This window comes from Labrus mixtus, chromosome 22 (genome assembly GCF_963584025.1).
Source record: "Labrus mixtus chromosome 22, fLabMix1.1, whole genome shotgun sequence".
NCBI classification, from domain to species: domain Eukaryota; kingdom Metazoa; phylum Chordata; class Actinopteri; order Labriformes; family Labridae; genus Labrus; species Labrus mixtus.
This window is the reverse complement of record NC_083633.1, coordinates 19,956,276-19,977,250: the sequence shown is the minus strand read 5'-3', so window position 1 is coordinate 19,977,250 and position 20,975 is coordinate 19,956,276. Positions and strand designations below refer to the sequence as shown.

General features: G+C 43.5%; 1 protein-coding gene across 1 annotated transcript in view; it reads right to left on the bottom strand.

Annotated features, from left to right (window-relative positions):
- Positions 1–20,975, bottom strand: part of plxnb2a.1 (plexin b2a, tandem duplicate 1) — a 146,842-nt gene that overhangs the window by 35,727 nt on the left and 90,140 nt on the right. Inside the window, exons 4-10 of the mRNA XM_061030311.1 lie at positions 5,238–5,759; positions 3,817–4,143; positions 3,433–3,571; positions 2,889–3,034; positions 2,612–2,791; positions 1,705–1,839; positions 86–186 (exon numbers count right to left, since the gene is read on the bottom strand). Coding sequence (XP_060886294.1) covers positions 86–186; positions 1,705–1,839; positions 2,612–2,791; positions 2,889–3,034; positions 3,433–3,571; positions 3,817–4,143; positions 5,238–5,753 — 1,544 coding nt within the window. The 5' untranslated portion in view covers positions 5,754–5,759. The remainder of the gene's footprint in view (positions 1–85; positions 187–1,704; positions 1,840–2,611; positions 2,792–2,888; positions 3,035–3,432; positions 3,572–3,816; positions 4,144–5,237; positions 5,760–20,975) is intronic.

The following is a 20,975-nucleotide window of genomic DNA, read 5'->3' as shown; positions in this document are numbered from 1 at the left end:
TGGCAGAGGCTGCTGTGCAAAGTGACCATCACTATTATTATATGCAGACGTTCTTTTGAACACAGACACAAACAGGGTGACTCACTTTCCCTCCAGGACACACCAACCGCAGTACGGATCCTTCATCGAGACGCAGGATAGGCAGTCTGTCTTCAGGTGGCAGGCCTGGACGGGAACTTTTGTGATCTGCAAACAGAAGACAGGATTTGATTTTTATGAATTTGCTGCAATGTTTTTCTTGCTAATACTAGCATCGGCAGCTGGCAACATTTTTCTTGGGTTGCTTTTCCGTCCTCATCGTTTTGGTTATGGCAACAGTCTTGTTAAGATTTCGTTTCCATAACAATGTAAATCGATGAAGTGTGTGAGTGTACTTGTATTACAGACGTAACGAGGACATAAACTGGTTACACGGTCATGTTAAGGGGACCTGCTTTCTCTTGGAAATCAAACTGCAAATTAATTGAAGTAAATTGTTCTTTTAGAGTTCGCCCAGTCTGAGACCGAGTAAAAATACTTTCGATTCCAAGACGAGACCTTCAAAAAGTGGTCCTAAGACCCTTGAGACCACGACTGATTTCGAGTACTACAACCCTCGTGTTTACTTCTGATGGAGTCCTGACCCCGAGACAGTGCACACTCTTCGAGTTAAATTCCCCTCACGCAGCGTCTCCGCCTCCTCTTCAACTCTCCTGCACACTCCTCGAGCGGCTTTCTGTTTCTGCCACGGTTAAATTACCAGAGAGACGAATAACAGAGGGGCTAGACTGAATATTTCACTCCTCAGAACCCCCTGCTGTAATGGTAATCCCGTCCAAATGGGGCTTAAGACTGACAAAACTAGGCCCAGGTCTGACAGCCGGGATCAGAGCCTGACGAGCTCCGTCTGATCAGTCCTGTGTCTGCAGAACAAAACAAAAAAAAAAGCGATGAATCTGGGATCCACTCGGGACATGTGATCTGGTTTTCGTCTGTTCACGGTTTTACTTTCACAGCTGCCAGTTTTGGAAGCGCTGCCTGGAGTCTGAGTCATGTGTTGAAAGTTACACCCAAGACAAGTGAGAGTTTTGAGAGAGAATCCTGTGACATGAAGAATAACTCTGTGATTTTTTTCCTCCGTTTCATATTTTCTTGGTTATTTCATCGAGAACATCCTCCATCCAGATGTGGAAGTAATTACGCTCTCCGACAAGAAGGAGGCCCGGTCTAATAGATTTAAATGAGCAGATGGAAACAAGCTCGAGTGTCGTCACTTGACTTGATCAAAGTGAATTGCCCTCCTCTTGAAGTGCATTCTAATTAATTCATTTCAAAATCAATAACATTCGTTTCACTTTGGAGAGAGATGGCAAGCGGCGAGATGAGAGGACAAAAGGAGAGAGAGATGGATGACGACAAAAGGCGGAGGGGAAAAACAAAAAAGAGAAGGTGTGAATAAATCAATGGCTGACTTCTGTGTGGTAATGTAGACGGATGTATTAGCGTTAGCTGAATGAATGAATAAATGATCAAATACGACAGACGGAATAAATGAACGCCTCACGACCTGATGGATGAAACAGAAAGAAGAAGGAGAAGAAGAAGAAGAGTCCCTGGTGTTATTCAGGAGGTGACAGAGGTGTGTGATGGATGGAAGGAGTGAGAAATGGATTCAGTACAAAAAAAAAGGAATAATCAATACGTCCAAGTGTGAGTGAGTTTGACCTTCTTCTCCATGGTGATGTACAGGTGTTGCTGGCTGGAATCGAACAGCAGGTTCTTGTTGACCTTGTCTCCGATGACTTCTCCAGACGCCCGACCGTACACCTCCGGATTAGCCGACAGATGAACCTTCAGCACCTACGGAGACATAAAAAACTCCATCATAACAGATCCATCCTGCACTCTCCAGTATACTCAGAGAATTCAGGGAACTTCACTCAAAGTTATTTCATGAGGACATTTGTTTTATTTCATATGTTTTGGATACCCGTCAAGACCTTTCCATACATTTATACAAATGACTAAAAGACCCACTACAGGATATGGTAATGGTTACCTAGGTGATGGTTTCTGGCAGCCCAGTTTAAGGTTGTGGTCTCCCTTGTGTTTGTACATTTAAAGTCTTTATATGTGATTTTTTTGATCCAGCAGATGTCGCCCTTGAGCACCAGCAGGAAACCAAAACAACTCACGCTGCATTGTTGTGTTAGCATGCTAATGCTAGCGATCTTTATTATGCTTGTATCTTCACACTGCATGTAAATTTACCTGAAATGAGCGTGATCTAGAAACACAGTTAAGCAGTGAGTACAGTATGTTATTCTTCTTTTCTCTAGTCCCTCAATTAAACAACTTTTATACACGAGGGGAGGAGTCAGCCGGCCGTCCTGGCGATGTAAACAAAGTGAAGATAGGACTCTGAAAACTCTGAAAACATCACAGACAGTGGGACTCGGGTGTTACACCCATTGTAGACAGTCATGACTCACAGAGTTATTTTCAGAGGAGATACTTGATTTATATATTTAAGTGTGAATAATCACATATGAAGACTTTAAACGAACACCATTCTCTTACAACTTAAATGTGGTCATGTTTGGATTTAGTCTAAGATCAGTTGAGTCTTTACCTCTCCACTCGCGGTGCCCAGGAATGCCACAGCGTGCCCCATCTCCACGGCAACAGCCACAGCAGTCATGTGACCCTTCGTGACCAATGGGCTCTCGTCTTTCAAGGCGAACTCGGCCTTGCTGGCCAGCGGGGAGGGCAGGAACTCGGCTCCACAGTTGTATCTTTGTACCATGTTGTTCTAAAGGAGCAGATCAGGTAATCAAATCGATATCAAACTATTAATCGCTCTTGTTTCGGCGTCTCTTCAATCTCTGACGCTCAGGAGGATTCCTCACCTGGTTACTGTTGCTGCACAGCTCCTCAGACTTGGAGGAGTACGGCGAGTAGACGGCAGATCTCCTGTTGATGATGCCGTGGTCGCTGTAGCAGGCGCCGATAATCTCCACCAGCTTCTTATTGATGGAGCGCAGAGGGTACATACCTGCAAACAGGAGCAAAAACACCATCTGCACCCGATTCCTACCATTTCTCAAATGGAACTCAAATGCACATTATTTTTGATAGATCTCCGTCCATGTTTCTAGTAACCAGTAAAAAGTCAAAAATACAGAATAAAGGATGCTGAAATCTCCTTATTAACAGTAGACAATCATGTTGATTTGTGGCAGCCCTGTACAACTTTGTGAAACCACATTGTAAGTACCCTTCTTTTGATGCCAGTTAGTCTAAATCTGCATCATCCTTTCTCCGATTGCAAACCTTTATGCCAAGTGTTGTTGAAAAATTGACAATTTTCAGGACATTTGCCAACTGACAGACAAACATCGGTCAAGAAAGAACATCATCAGGACATCAGCCAGCGAGAAAAATGACACCTACACATGGCTGAAGTAGACGGGTCCTCATCAGAAGTGAAGGTTACAAACAGGACCTTGTCAGAGGCTGAAACTGGTCCGTACTGGTTTGATCTGGTCATACTTTCAGCCAAAACTTCACCCGGTGATGCTACATAGGCAGCCTGAGGGACGAGGAGGAGATACAAAAGACAAATGTTGGAAGATTCTCAGGAAAAATATGTACTTAGCTGAGGTACAGTGAGAACGGAGACCCATGAATGTTGAAGGTATGTTGAGTTTAAGAGCATTTAAAATCCAACTTTTACTGCTTTTTGTATCGGGTTCAAGACACAGTCATCATATTCCAAGTCTGAATTTCGTTCCTCTGAGCCACTGCTGCCCCTTTCATAAAAAATGCTGACGTTACCTGAGCTTTGTTGTACTTGTTGTTGCTGCTACAGTTGAGCTGCAGCTCGGTGTACGAGTAGTAGCCCTGGTCGTCCTCGCACATCCGGGAGATGAAGGTGAAGTTCTTGGTGTCCTGAACCCCCAGCGTCCGCGAGAACAGGAAGTACACGAAGCCGCCATCTTTGAAGGCGAAGCGGAAGTCGTGGAGGTATCGCAGGACGAAGGGGTTGGCCTGGACCGCCGAGGCCTCGATGATGCTGTCGAAAACCACCCAATCGCCGTAGTCCTGGAGGATGCGGGTGGAGATGAGCTTGGTGCTGTCGTGGCTGCCGTATCCTTTACCGACCTGGGGACGGAAAAGACGATAAACAAGTGGAACCAATCTCGTCTTTTAGACTTCTATAGTAGGTTTGAAATCCCCCTCAGTCCCCCCAGACACCAAGGGTTTGTTTTATAACTGTTCATCTTTAGTTGTCGTCTTGAAACTGGAGACCTGGTGGAAAAACTTGCCTAACTGGACCCAGTGAAAGAGGTTTTGTTTCCATGGTTATTTGGGCTTCTTCTCTGGGTTGGTAAATTATCTAGAGTGCTCACCAAACCCCAAGAACTGATTTGATTTCTGTTTTTTTAAAGGTGTTAAATTCCAGTTCTACGCTTGAAACTTGGAGTCTTGACTTTGACTTTATTTGCCGGAGATTTGACTGACTGGAAAGTAGACTCAATGAAGACTTGATAGGCCACGAGAGCATACATATGATTGCTCCAGGAACACGTCTCAAGTTCAGATTGGTAGAAGAACAGCCTAAGCACTTTAACATGGATACACTATAAATCATTGGGCCTTTATTTTGAAAGAGCCTGGTGTTGGTCATGTAAGCTCAGTAAGTTCAAATTCAAACAAAACTGAGCTGAAGGGTAACATCATGCACCAAGATTTACTCCCAAAACTGAATCACTTTTCTGTCCAATGGCTGAACTTCCTGGAAAACAAAGTTATTTTCTATATTTCTGCGATGCCAATATCTGCTGAAGGTCCCTGAAGTTTAACCGCTTTCCTCTCTACTCCTGTAACTTTATGCATTTACATATCACTTATGAGTCATCTGAACAAGTTTAAATGTCTGCTGTGATACAAAGCTTCATCGAGAGCATCATCAATGTGCATGCCTTGAGGGGTAATGGAGAACTTAGTGCTCTGGTGAATTTCATAAAACATCTTTTTAAAGATCAATTCATTGACACAGTGTGAAGAAATAAAATGGAAAACATTTCAAAATCACTGACAGGAGCGCTCATTTCCCATATGGCTGCCAATTTAATGTTCTCTACGCACGCCATCACAGATGGAGATGATCATTCTACATCATTCTTCCATTTGCCTCATTGCCACCTGAAATAAAAAACATGTTAACAAGCCTGTGTCTGTGTTCTCTCCCTCACCAGGAACACGGTGAAGTTGTCTCTGTCCTTGGTGAAGTATGACATCACTCCCACCACCGAGACGCTCTCCTCTGCGCTCGCCACGTACGACTTCTCCCCTTTGGTGTCGCTGAAGTACAGCAGCTGCTCCACGTTGCTCAGGTTCCTCAGGGAGCAGATTCCTCTGAAGACGCTGCCGCACACCACCAGGACGTCCCTCGACCTGTGGACCAGCAGCAGCTTGTTGTGGTTGTCCGTGTCCACGGCCTCTTCGCACGCGTCCGTGACGGGCGGCGTGCACTGCCGGTTGTCCCGCTTCGGGCCCGTCTCCGTGCGGGACTCCACGACCAGATCGGGGCTCAGCTGGTAGAGGAAGTTGACAGCGCCGACGTACAGCCGGCCCGTGTGGGGATCGGACACCACGTTGTTGATCAGGTTGTCCGAGGGGAACTCGGCGTTTTTACTCTGGGTGGGGCTGAGGCAAACGGTTGCCATGGCGACCAGGGAGAATAGCCACGCCCACCTCCGCTCCATCATGTCTGGCTGGAAAACAAAGAAAACAAAGATTCTAAACTTAGTTGTGTTTTTTTAACTTTTGAAATTATGAAGGAGAAAAGATAGATAATAACTTTATTAAGATTCCCTCAGGAAAATCAGATTCCAGCAGCAGGTAACACAAAGGATAGAACAGCACACAGATACAAAGAATAAAATCAAAACAAGTTATATACAAATAATATACTGTACACAGTAGCAGCAATAAACATGTCTAAATAAAATATACCGCTACAGATTTAGAATAAAATAGCCGCAGCAATAAGAAAAAAGGTAGCAGCAGTTGTGTTGTTTTGTATTTGTCCTTTGTAAACTTTGTGTTTATAAATAGATAATTAACAATAAATGATGAATAATGCAAGCTGTTAGGATTGTGAAAAAGTTATCATCAATAAATCAAATTTATAAAAAAAAATGGCTGACATTCTCCAACATGATGGAGAATTTAGACAACTGCACAATTGCAACTGTAATGTTTAGTTAAATCCTGGTTGTATATATTCCCATTCTTAGTTTTGATATTTTTAGTACTTATTTACTTTGTATTTAATATTATATTGTGTTTAAATTTGCTAATATTGTGTGTTTGGACAACCTGCTGCTGTAACGCCACAATTTCCTAGTTTGGGATCAATAAAGTCATTCTATTCTATTCTATTCTACTCTTGTTGCACTCTTAGATATGCTAAAACGTCAAAACAGCATACAAAAAACAACAAAAGAGAAAAAGACTGAACACTGTGAGCAAAAAACAAACGAGAACCAATAATGAGGAGCTTCTAATGAACATCTTTAACTGGAAAACCAGCGAGGAGGAGGAGGAGGAAGAGGAGGAAGAGGAGGCAGAGGCCAAAAAGTTTAGAGTTTCAGAGCCAGATTAGATTAGCAAAGACTGAAGAAGAACGGGGGTGTATGTGTGTGGAAGAAGGAGACTGAGTGTAGCAATTAGTTGTCTGACACACAGAGTCTCTCCGTCCATTAGTCTGGATGGGCGTGTTTAATTATAGCTGCGGCCCTGCGGCTGTAAAACAAAGCCCCCAGTGTTTTGCTGCAAACATAGCTCTTCTCCAATCTGTTTACCAGTGACGCAACTATCAGGTTTATTCTTCATCGATTCACATAAAAGCTCTCCTACAGCCCGCTGTTTATTACACTGAAGAGCATCATGAAGTGTTTTCAATACAACCCCGCTCCGTCTCCGTCTCCGACCTTCTGCTCCCTCAATCAAACTGTTTACAGTCACATCTCGTTTCTGTATTTACGCCTTCGTGATCTGGCATTTTACCGGCCAATCACTGGTTTACAGAAGCCATCAGATACTTTTGGATTGGTGGTCAATTGACCGGCGCTTCCCCTGTGCTTTTGCTCTTTCTCTCTCTCTCCAAATTGAATTCACTTCAGTCCGCTTCATTGCAAAGGGATTTATTAGTGTGAAAAGACTTATCTCCCTAACCACCTGCTCGCCTCAATTACCTGACCACAGATATCAAGAGTCAGGCTTAATGGCTGCAATGCAGACTTTTAGAAAGTAAAACAGTGGAGAATTAGATACCAGCACATAGAGGCTTTTTTAATGCACAGTTTGTTTCTTAAAGATTAAAAATATTCCTTGAATCTCAAAGGTTTGTCTGGAGCATGCATTGTATTTAAAAGATAACTTCAAATTAAGTTAATTCTCTAAATGATTTCACATGTAGGCACCGATCCTGGAGACTTTTCGGTCAACTTTTCAACTTTGAGAGCAAAATAATAAAAAGGTAACAATAACAATCTTCTTTTTTGGAACGCTAATGTGACACGGGGCGAACAACCCCAGCGGGCCCTGATGGAAACATCCTCTTCACGTCTCTCGCGTTGGTCTGTGGTTTGCTCCCGGCTTCCCCTCCCGATTAAACGAGCTGCTCGGAACCCAATCGTAACCGACACTTTAAAAAATTTGGAACCAGTTCAGGAAACGTTATGGGCTACATACAGAGTCAGGTTTAGCGCCGGTCTATCGCAATCACCTTCTCCTTCCTTCTTGTTCAGATCCAGCTTTCCAGACCTGGTCAAACAGAGGTCTCCAGACTCTTTAACCACCTTTATCTTAAAGGTCGTTTTTTCCCCGTTTGCAGATTTGTCAGAAAAATTTAACCTTCCGAATACACACTTGTTCTGCTTTTTCCAGATTAGACACGAATGGGGTTTATAAAAGATGACCACAGTACAATGTCAACTCTTATGCAGACTGTATGTTTTCTTATCATCTGTGCAAACTAATAAAAAGATTTTGACAAAAATGGGAAACAAAAAGCAAAGAAATATTTTGGGTGCTTGATCTTGAGGGACTGCCCAAAAACCTGTAATCACAAGAAACCTTCTGCTGTGAAAATCTCTCTAAAGCGTTCACAACACGTCTGCAGGGAGTTCACATAAAAGTTCAAATAAGTTTGGCATCGCAGGTGCTCCGTCTCTTTGCCCTCCATCTACCACAGCTCCATCACATGCTTCTGTAACAGTGTGTCTGTGATCCTCTCTAAATGTGGATTGATGATGTTTGAGGTTGGCCATTCATTGTAAAGCCGATGGTTTGACTTTGTCTCCATCTGTCTACATGTGAGAGCGTCCTTGAGCTGAGACAACAACATCTGCTGCTGGAAGAGGACTCTGTTGTCAGCGCCACTTTTTTGAGTTTTTTCTTCTATTTTTCCCTCCCATAAAAAGCACAACACATCATTTCTGCATCCAGAAGTCTTTGAATAAAAATCCAGAACGATGATTTTGCAGAAACATGGGAGTTGTTGCCTTAACTGTAAAACGACAACCTCATTTTATTAATCTCCCAGATGTGACTCAGTCAAGAGATTCTTTCCAGGGGACGAGGTCATGTATTCAAGTTCCAGTTTTATATGCATAAGAAACTAAAAATATCCCGGTCATTGGGAAGATTTTACAGTTTGGGAACATTTTCAGGAATGGAGCACAAAAACGTCCATGTGTGTCCACTGTCTGCATTTCATCTTTCAACACAACCATTCGTTTTGCACAACGTTTGGAAGAAAAACTTTTTGTGTTTGATGGATTCTAAGTTGCTATGGTTACAGCCAACAGTCTGATTAGCTACTTAAAGTCTTCATATGTGACTTTTCACACTTAAATGTAGAAATCAAGTATCTCCTCTGAAAATAACTCTGTGAGTCATGACTGTCTACAATGGGTGTAACACCCGAGTCCCACTGTCTGTGATGTTTTCAGAGTTTTCAGAGTCCTATCTTCACTTTGTTTACATCGCCCGGACGGCCGGCTGACTCCTCCCCTCGTGTATAAAAGTTGTTTAATTGAGGGACTAGAGAAAAGAAGAATAACATACTGTACTCACTGCTTAACTGTGTTTCTAGATCACGCTCATTTCAGGTAAATTTACATGCAGTGTGAAGATACGAGCATAATAAAGATCGCTAGCATTAGCATGCTAACACAACAATGCAGCGCGAGTTGTTTTGGTTTCATGCTGGTGCTCAAGGGCGACACCTGCTGGATCAAAAAATCACATATAAAGCCTTTAAGACACAAAAAAGTGAGTCCAGAGATGACGACTACATCCAAATTGTAGATGCTGCAAATCAACATGTGGACTGTTTACCTTCATATAACCAACAGTTGCTCAAACACGATTGGTTGATTCTAGCCAGCAAAAGGAAACTTGACTTTCCAGTCTGGTTTTTCCATCTGTAACTCTCTGCGTCCATCTGGCAGGAGTCAGGTTTGAAGTTTGGCATATTTCAGTTCGGTTTAACAGCGCTTTGGAATCCCAAGAAGGTCTGCCTAGAATTTCATATTTAAACTGAGTCTGACTCGGTTTGTGTGAGATTACATTGGCAGCCAGCAGCGGGACGTAGTTGGTAGGAAAACGTCCCCACAGACGACGACGAGGGTAAAATGCAAATGTTGTGATGGAAAACTGAAACGCACACACACAGATATACGAGCATACACAGGAGGGAGAGGAGCAATCTGTGACTCATTTAAATCCTGAGTGCATACTTTGGAGAAAGTGTCGGGCGCTGACCCCTCCGCTGAAAAAAGTTTTGCAATGAAACTAAACCCAGAAGGAATGTCTGAAGAGGCTGCAGCCAGGGGAGCAGAGCTGCACTGATTCTCTCCCTCACTGTCTAACCTCCCTAAGCTTTTTCTCTTTCTAACTCCTCTTTGTAATGCACATTGTTTCTCTCTCTCTCTCCGCTCTCCGTCTGCCTTTACATCCTCATCCTCAGGAACGAGTTCAAACAGAACCGGTTTTCTGACACAAGAGAGTTCCCCCCGGGGACAAACTGGATTTTGAAGCTGCATCTCTGGCTCCGACTGTCTGCCTGCTCGTCTCTCTGACTTTGACTGTCTCTGTGTGTGTGTGTGTGTGTGTTAACCTGTCTGTCTGTCTGTCTGTCGGAGGTCCAGATACATCATTCACAAGACTAAAATATTTCATCCCTGAAGTCACCATCGTCTAGAACCCAAAATGATTTTGCCAAAATGTCAAGCCAATGGAAAACTTGAGAGGAAAAGATGACTATATCGTTTTGCTTCCTACCAAAATAAAATGTCATTTTCAACCTTGGAAACAGAAGTTCAGACAAAAACAATCATTTTTAAATAGATTTTTCAGACACAGCTAACATACGCTAGTCACAAAAACACCAAATTCTAGTCCTGATGTACCCAATTTATTTTTTGTTTCTGCTCCAGACGCAGACACGAGCAGAACGGTTTGCTGTTATTATCTGAAATCGTCTCAGAGTCAGAAAACAACCCGATGTGTCTCATTGACATTCAGGTCCACCGTCACGGCCATCATTATCCATTCATGACATCGGGCCGCGGGAACATTGACGCTGATTGGCCGGGGCCTGGAGGGGATATGGGCTGCTATGATTGGCCGACGCCCGGGGGAAATTGACTTCTTATTGGTGGTAATGAGGAGGCCTGACGGAGAGCACGGCCGAGACGGAGCGAGCATAAAAAAAACTAAAAGACAGAGGAGGATGAAACTCACACACACAGCCGCTGGAGCTCATCTGTCATCAACACTCACAATCTGTTCAGCAGTCCCACGGTCCATGAAGGCATCACACACACACACACACACACACAGACACACACACACACACACACACACGGTAATATATTCTCTTGCTCAGGTCGGTCTCGCCCGTTCGTCATGACTACTGTCAACTCTGAGTTCATCTTCACCGGGTGTTGGGTCGAAGTAACACACAGAATCACTCCCATGATTCCCCGCAAGTCTCGACGCCATCTTTTGTTATTGTTTTGATTGAGAGCCCCCTGGTGGAGGATTTAACATACTGTGCGTTTAAACCTTTAAGCTGCCTAAAGCTTTATTTAAAGGCTTTATTTGTGACTCACAGAGATATTTTCAGAGGATATACTTGATTTCTATTATATTTAAGTGTGAAAAATCACATATAAAGCCTTTAATGCTTTATAAGGAACCTAAATAAGGCAGCTGCAAGATAATGGAATAAAAAGGAAAGCACTTAAATGTTTGAAACACGGGGTAGAGTATTTACACGAGGAGGCATATTTAAAAAAACACTCTGGATGCAAATAAGACTGTGAGTGACCAGCGGACGACTCCCTCGGTGCAGAATGAGGAAAAGGACAGCGGCCAGAGATGATCAGAGTGAAACCTGAGAGGAGGGTGATTACAGTAATAACTGTGTTCTGTATTAATCTCAGAGTGCTCATTATTTCACCACGACACAGTAATGAGAGGCTCTAATAAGTCGACCTTTGAGAAGAGGATTAGTCTAATGATAGGAGGTCTGAGAGGTCGGCTGTTATTAAACACACACACACACACACACACACACACACACACACACACACACACTGTACCACTCTGTAACGTCTCAGTGGACACAAGGAGACTGTCAGTCTGTGAACCATTTCTTAAATTTAACAAAAAACAGCCAAAACAGTGTTGTAAGAAAAACTTGTGAACTACAGTAGAAGAAGCTTTTTCATGTTTTTCTAACTCTAACATGTCTCTAGTCTGTTTACAAACTCCCCAGTGATGAGAAAAGTCCATCCTCTCCGTCTTCACCCTGCTCCACTTTTCAGAAAATGTCTGCTCAAACAGGCTGTTTGGAGATTTTCCCTTCATGACATCACAAAGGGCAGTAGCCCCTCCCCCAGGTGGGTGACACTCCCACAGCTAGGTGTTTGTTCTGCCCTCTGAGTCTGCCTTCTCACCGTAAACAATAGGACATGGAGCGAGAAAGCACCGAGTACACCCAAGCCCTTCCATAGAGGGGGCGTGGTCAGACACAGCTCATTTACATATTTAAAGGTACAGACACAGAAACAGCCTGTTCTGAGCAGGGCTGAAATAGAGGGGTTTATAGACATGATCAAATACAGGATCAGAGTGGATTTAGAACAAGAAACTTCACACACATGTTTTGGGGAGCTCTGAGACTTATTTACAGTTTTTGAGAAGGAGGAGAATGTCGGACCTTTGAGTTACAGGACTTTAAAACGGCAATCAGTTGAAGCAAATGTTCTCAGCACTGAGGCTTAAAAAGCTAAATATATGCCAACAGTCATCAGTGCTCCCCCATTAGTTTCTTCCATTAAAGCATTTAAAAAAAATAAAGTCAAGACACATCATTTCAGTCCCTAAATGATGTGTCTAAATGGAGATCTTTGTGATGATGCATTCAAGGACACTTTAGAGACATCTGAGATTTCCCAGATGGCCGACTAACATCAGGATTATTTCAAATAAGACACAAAATAGATTTCAGTTTGTCTTCTTGTTGTTGATCTTAAGAGCCTGATGAACAAATTAAAAAGTCTTTGAACGCATCGCCCGTGTTGAGTTTTACCTGCAGGTTGTGATATACCGCCAAAAACATCAAATGTGACAGAAAAGATAAATAAATAAACGTGTGAAAGTTTCCCCGTGATGGATTACCGACGTAAAGTCTCCAGTCAGAGCAAATTTATTTTCCCAGCACTTTGAAATGAAGTGAAATCCAGCGACTGCCTGCGAGGAAGGAAATCAATCTCCTTAAATAAATATGACTTTACATCGATGCACAGAAAAGTTTTTTTGCAGAGGTAAAGACAAGAAGTAAAAAGAGAGAGAGAGAGAGAGAGAGAGAGAGAGAGAGAGAGAGAGAAAACATGATCCCATTTCACAGACGCAGATTACTTCTGTGTTATGCAAATGTAATTTAGTGTCTGTGTCCTCTGAACGATTAACAAGCTCTTCCTCTCTTTCCTGATACACCTCACATTAACCTGACAATGACACACACTGATGAGTCTGTGTGTGTGTGTGTTTCCCCGCACACCAACACTCCTGCTTTAATTATCTCTCCTTTTACAGAAAACTTTAGAAACCAACAAACCGCTTCTTCTTCTTCTTCTCCGCCCCGTTGGAGTGTTTTTTTTTTCTCCACAGGAGCAATTAAAGGCTGTTTATGTCGAGGAGTCCATGTGTGTGTTTTTGCAGCTCGTCCTGTTTTCTGCAGCGCTGCGTTCAGGGTCGCTCGGGAATAAATCTGTCATAACAGCATCCTGACAGCTCGCAGCGTCTAAACTCTTTTTAAAGTCCTTAAGATGTCGCGAGTGATGTTTTCTGTAGACTCTACTGACTTCTGATGGTGATCGAGTTTTAAAGTCAAAGTGAACATGAAGGCATCAGCAGCCAATCACAGAGCTAAGTAAAGGTTACAGATAAAAAAATAAAATGTTGATTTGGCTTGAAAGGATTCAAAAAACATTTCAAAACATGCTCGCTGGGTTAACTGGTGACTCTAAAATTGTCTGTAGGTGTGAATGTGAGTGTGGCTGGTTGTCTGTCTCTATGATTGACTGGAGAACAGTCCAGGGTGTAACCCCGCCCCTCGACCAATGACAGCTGGGATCGGATGGGGCAAAGCGGTAAAGATATTGGATGACTGGATGGGCTCATTTCTCCATTGGGATTTTTAGTTATTCATACATTTTCATAACTAGGGGCGTGGCTAAGTTGACTGATAGGTAGACATGTTGTATCAGGAAGCTTAAGTCCCGCCTCCAGCTCCACCTTTTGTCTCTCTGTTGAAAACAAAAACTGACTCCATCCTCTTCATCTTCTGCCTGCTCCACTTTTCAGAAAATGTGTGCTCAAACAGGCCGTTTGGAGATTTTCCCTTCATGACATCACAAAGGGCAGTAGCCCCTCCCCCAGGTGGGTGACACTCCCACAGCTAGGTGTTTGTTCTGCCCTCTGAGTCTGCCCAAGACTTGGGTTGAGTCAGCATATCCAACATGGCGACCCGACCACCATCGCCCGGCTTCAAAACTCCCCTCTAGAATCCAATGGGTGACGTCGCTGAGTTGACATCCATATCTTTTACAGTCTATGTGAGATTGTTAGGATAGAGAGACTCCTAGTGGCAGAAGCGACACACTGCACGTTCAAAGCAGCTGATAGACGATGGTGTGCTCGTTACCTAAAGTCGCCTCCTCATCAGACAAACGGGCTGAAAGCAGCTGTGATGATGAAAGAGTTTGATTAAGAGCCTAACTTCCTGAATGGAAATTAAAAATCTCGTGATAGGATCTTTCTCATGGAGGTATTTGAGGATGATCACCTCATAATGAGTCTGATGGAGAAACTAAAACACACAGAGGAAGGTGTGACTATAATTTAAATCTGTCTCGTTAATTGGGAGCAGAATGTAAAAGCGTCTTCTTTAAACCTGCTCGTTTCTCTAATTATCACCGCCTGCCTGCTCACCTGCAGCGCCGCCAGAACCCCTCGCTCTCTGTCCAAACCTCTGAACCCCTCTTTTTTTTTTTTCCTCTTTCCTCGACTTGCACATTTTTTTTTTTTTTGAAAAAAGTTCTAGAAGTTTCCCCTAACTTCTTCTTCAGCCCTTTGAACCTCGCGCTCGTGCTAACCTTTACACACACATACATAAACAGAGAGCGAGACAGAGGAGAGGCGGCTCCGCCAGCTCTCAATTAACAAGGCAGGCTCTGTTTCTGTGTGTGTGTGTGTGTGTGTGTGTGTGTTAGGGGGAATATGTGTGTGTGTTAGAGAGAGAGAAAGAAAGAAGGAGGGATTGTTCTTTGCAGCCAGAAGACAGAGATATAGCCTTCATTCCTGCTCAGATTAAAGGATTTAGAGCGAGAAGCCTTATTACAAACCCAAAGAAAGAGAGAGAGAGAGCTTTTTCCTCCCCTCCTTCCTCGCTCTCTTCTGGGCTGATTAAAGCGCAGATAACTCTCCGTCTCAGGCTGCGAGCTGCTGGAAGCCAACAACACACACACACACACACGGTGACTCATTAAAATCCAAGACATAACAATGGCTGCCCTGATTTTAAGGCGGATTCTGACCTGTCGGATGACCACCCCTGCTCCACCGGGCTTCTGCTATCCGAATTAAAACGAGCCCCCGCTGCGCATGTGTGTGCGAGATTCCTGAGCACGCCCGCCTAAATGTCAGCTTATCTGCAGATGTGAACAACTTAATACTTCTTAAGACTTTTTTAATGCCGCCTGAAATTGAACCCCGGGTCCGAGAGCGAGTCCAAAAATGTCCCTCTGTCTGATTCGACGAGCTTCATCATAAGAAGAATGAAAACAGCGGGGGCGGGGCAGAGCGAGATAAAAAAGAATGTTTCCTGGTAAGTCATTTTCAAACGGTCACCTTTACCTGCAGCTCTCTTTTTATTCAACTTTTTAATGAACAGACGTTTAAACAGGAGGGGGAAAGTAAAATTTAAGAATAAGTGCCGTCGCTTCATTAAAACAAGTTCTAATTCATTACAGGCGCCGTGATTTAAGAGATACAAATTAATTAGCCGCATATATATCTCTAACTTTCATGTGAGGCCTTGCGTCAGACTCCACTAAATGTTCAACAATATATTTACATATTTTTAATTTAGCTGCTGTATATTCATGTTGAGTCCCTAAAGGTCATGACACACCGAAGCAGACGGCCCATGAGATCTTCGTTCCAGCCCTCATGTGGTCATGAGCTTTGGGTTCTGACTTGAAACAATGAGATCGTGGATCCAAGCGGCCGAAACGAGTTTCCTCTGGAGGGTCGCTGGGCTCAGTCTGAGAGATCGGGTGAGGAGCTCGGAGTAGAGGCGCTGCTCTTTCACATCCAGAGGAGATAGTTGGGGTAGTTTGGGCATCTGATCAGGATCCTCCAGGACGCCTCCCTTTAGAGGTTTTTCGGCATCTGGGAGGAGACCCCGGGGTAGACCCAGAGTTCGCTGGAGGGGTTATATACCCCGTCTGGAGCGCCTTGGAATCCCCCAGGAGGAGCTGGAAAACGTTGCTGGGTCGACGGAACTCTGGGTCGACTTACTGCGCCTGCTGCCACCGCGACCCGACCTCAGATAAGCCCAAGAAAATGGACGGACGGATGGACGTTTAGCTCATGATCTGAAGCTTTGTCCATGTTCACCTCTGGACCTTTAAGAAAAAGCTAAAGACCCAGCTCTTTCATGAATACCTACTAACTTAATGATGATGGTCTCCATATTATTGATGATGATGATGGTAATGACGATGGTTTTTGTTTGATAACGACGACTTATAAGATGGTTTCTATACTGATTAGAGCTCTCAAGAACTGCCCTCAATGTTGTGCTTTGCCTCTGGTCACTTCCTGTCAGCACCTGTGTGTCCAATCAGACTCAAAGCTGATCGTTTGCTCTTACTGACATTGTTCCCTTTTTTCTAGATCCTTGCTTGTGTTGTTCTTACTCTCTGATGTACGTCGCTTTGGATAAAAGAGTCTGCTAAGTGAGTTGTAGAATGTTCAGTTTGGGCATCCAGCAAGGGGAGCAGCATAACAGGTCAACTTTAAATAATCTAACACAGCTGATCGCGGGAGTGTTTTCAGAACCAGGAGGAATATGTGTTCTTGTTGGGGACTACATTTCCCAGTGGATGGATACATGTTTGTGCTCCAGTGAGTATCTGGTGCAGCAGGATGCAGTGTAAGGACCGAGTCACATTTGTCTCTCCTCTCCAGTGGGAGTTTTGTTCATTGTAATATTTTACAGTCGAGCCGTCGTCTAGCATATTTACAATGACACACATTGGTCTACCTGTAAACACATCCGCGCTGCTGCTCCTTTATACGCTAACAAAGCTGCATTTCAACCTCAGGGAAAGCTTTTCTGCGCTTCAGCATCTCTCAAACCGTGAGCCTTTTGAAAAGCAGCTTTCCCCGCACACTGCAGCCTTTATGCTCCACTCCAAACAGCTGATCACATCTCATTTTTTCTGGGTGACTGCTCATCGCTATTTTAAGGCTGTAATCCATATCCAGCACCTACACGAGCCGACGGAGACGCCATACAGGGTTACCAGACAGCACATCACGTTAACGCTTGTTTGAGGGGGTCTCTGCGGATTCAGATCAGCTTGATTTGATCGAGAAACAAAACTAATTTTAGGTATTTTTTAAATATTTCTTCTCTGCGATGAGACTTGTTTCCCTTTGATTTGAACAGACATGGATTCTGCAGATTGGCAGGCATTAGACTTCTTTAAGCTGCTTGTCAAGGCAAAGCAAAGGTGGATTAGAGGAGGAATACAGTCATGGAAGAACTATTGAGATCCTGTATTTGAAGGGAATCCTGTCTTTTCAACCACGCCTTCCTTTTTTAAAAATCTTTAAACTTGACATACGTTGGGTTTTCAATCACTAATCATTTCCTGATTGCTTCAGCCTGCAGCAGATGAGCTTTTTGTTGGAGAGTAAGCGGCCTCTTAAAGGCACAGTGTGTTCATTCCACCACCAGGGGGCTCTAAATCAAAACACTCACAAAAGATGACGTCGAGGCTGGCGGGGAATCATGGGAGTGATTCCTTCTGCTAGGTCTTGACTCGGTCTTGATCTCTAAATGTCTTGGTCTTGACTCGGTCTTGATCTCTAAATGTCTTGGTCTTGACTCGGTCTCGACCCTTAAATGTCTTGGTCTTGACTCGGTCTCGATCCCTAAATGTCTTGGTCTTGACTCGGTCTCGATCCCTAAATGTCTTGGTCTTGACTCGGTCTTGATCTCTAAATGTCTTGGTCTTGACTCGGTCTCGACCCTTAAATGTCTTGGTCTTGACTCGGTCTCGATCCCTAAATGTCTTGGTCTTGACTCGGTCTTGATCCCTAAATGTCTTGGTCTTGACTCGGTCTCGACCCTTAAATGTCTTGGTCTTGACTCGGTCTCGATCCCTAAATGTCTTGGTCTTGACTCGGTCTCGATCCCTAAATGTCTTGGTCTTGACTCGGTCTTGATCCCTAAATGTCTTGGTCTTGACTCGGTCTCGATCCCTAAATGTCTTGGTCTTGCTTCAGTCTCAGGTATGTCTTGGTCTCTGTTAGTCTGGTCTTGACTACAAACACTCACTTGAGGTTTAAATCAATATGCGTCTGTGAGAGAGTGGAGGTATGAAGCTTCATAAAATGACTTTAATTAGGCGTCGTATTAATTATGAAGCCGACACTCTGACTAAAAGCAGCAAAAAGCACAGACATGAACGACGGAGCATGAACCGTGTCTCAGCGTGAAGCAGATGCTCCTGACGGTCAGCAGCTAGGCGCACAGCTGGCTGAATGTTCCTGAACGCAGCAGCAGCAACAGCAGCGTTTGGCACACAGGTTTTCAGCTCAGTCCTCATAGTGCTGTTCTACTTTACTACGACGGCACGACTGTCCATCCATCCATGCAAGCGGTCTTATCGACACACACACAGCACACACGGCCTGGGTGAGCACAAAGGAAAGTGTGTTCAGTCATCCTGGTGGTTTCATAACATGTTTTCGACTCTAAAAAGAAACTTTAACCGCTAACAGACAGACTGCTGCTTAAATCTGCAACTTTAAAGCTAAATGATCAAACACATGTCGTCTACAGATTCTTAAATTGAAGTATCTGCTGTTTTTCTTTCACTTAAAAGGTCACATATCCTCCTCCTCTTCTTCAGTGTAAATAAGTCTCAGAGCTCCTCAAAACATGTGTGTGAAGTTTCTTGTTCTAAATCCACTCTGATCCTGTATTTGATCATGTCTATAAACCCCTCTATTTCAGCCCTGCTCAGAACAGGCTGTTTCTGTGTCTGTACCTTTAAATATGTAAATGAGCTGTGTCTGACCACGCCCCCTCTCTGGAAGGGCTTGGGTGTACTCGGTGCTTTCTCGCTCCATGTCCTATTGTTTACGGTGAGAAGGCAGACTCAGAGGGCAGAACAAACACCTAGCTGTGGGCGTGTCACCCACCTGGGGGAGGGGCTACTGCCCTTTGTGATGTCATGAAGGGAAAATCTCCAAACTGCTTGCTTTTCTGCAACCAATACCGATAGTCACTTGATATTATCGGCTGAAAGATTAATCGGTTGGCTAAGAAACACTCAGCACATTTTCGGCTCTTTGTTTATTCAACATTTTCATATTATTGGATGTTTTTAAGCTTCTTGAGGACGTTAGTGAAGCTTTAGACCTTTAGTTTTGTGTTCCCTAAAACGTAAAAAACTGGTCATTCATCATGTGCTGAGTTATTCGAGTAAGTCAACAAATGATTAATTTCACCGGAGACGGTGGAGTCCGTGTTTTGCACGAGCTCAAACTGAGATGAAGGGGAAACAGTACAGAGACGCTCCGCCGACAAAGAGTGAACCCTCCAGTGTTTTCATCTTACAAACTGTACATAATAAACTACCCCGAGACTAACACACTCCTCGTTTAAAATGTGTGTGTGTGTGAAGAACAAAGTGCGTGCTCAGAAAAGTGAAGACCAACAAAGCGGTAAAGAACAGTGTGCAAACCAGAGTGCATTCATGAGCTGCAGGAAGAGATAAAAGGAGAAGAAAATGAAGAGTCAGTGGAAGAGGAAGATCAGACCGTCGCTAAGTCTCTTTATTAAAAGTACTGAGAGGTGCATTCTGGGACACGGCACAAACTAAGCCCTACTTCCCAAACAGAACTACAGACGAGGCACACTTTTCAAAGCCCTTTATTCAGAGGAATCGCAATTTACAGCTGCATTTAGAAATATGTTTTATGAGAATTGAATTAGATTTTTTTTTTTTTTTTTTAGTCTATGTTTTGTAATTCTGTCTTGTTGTTTTTTGTTTTGTTTTGTTTTTTTACTGTCAATGTCATGTCTATATGTTTGTCTTTTTTGTGTGTGCTGTGTTACTAAATGAAAAAAAGAAAAAGAAAAAAATAATTGAATTTGATGAAACTGTGATGTCATCGGTAATCAGCTGCTTTTTCAGAGGACGTTATCGGCCGTAGACCCGGACCGATAAATCGTCCAGCCGATAATTTCGTCAGTATCCACTGACTATCGGTATCGGCTAATTTTATCGCAGATATTTCTAGATGTATTCACCAGTCAAACATAAATAAATGTGTTTATCTAAGATTGTAAATCTAAGAAAGATATCGGTCGATGAATCTGTATCAGATTTATTCTCTCCCCAATATCGATATCAGTATTGGCCACCAAATTCTCATATCAGTCGGGCCCTAGTTGGTTGATTTAGATACTTAATCTTATAGATTCAAGCCAGCAGAGTGATGCATTCTGGTTGATGTAGGCACTGTTGGCACTCTCCCAGTATAACACACACTGAGGAATGAATCGCTTTAATTAACCACATTGATCCACTTTCGAGGGAAATTACATTTCCTGCTGCTTTAAGTCGAGCCAACACTTCCACATTTCCAGAGTCAAACTTTTGCAAACTTCTGACAGCATTGTTTCTGCTCCTGCAGCAGCAGTGAGTTATGCTAGGACTAACACACACACACGCACGAGCACACTCCGTTTTGTTTTTAGGGAAAGCAACAAGGCTTTGATATCTGCACAACAAGACGAGAGACTCTCGGGGTCAATAGAGAGCAGGCTGAGCAGCGAAAAGTGAAAGGTAGGAAGTCACACAAACACACACATGCGCACACAAACACACACAAAGGTTAGCACAGAAAGATGTGTTCCAGGTTTAGAGCCGAGGAAATTGAGAGGATTACTGGGTATTAAGGAATGCACACTTCTACTCTCTCTCTCACACACACACACCTGAACACAACAGGTTCACACACACACACACACACACACAAAGAGTGTGTGAGTCTGACCCAGTTCATTATATGAGGGTGTTAGCAGGGAAATCCGTATTATT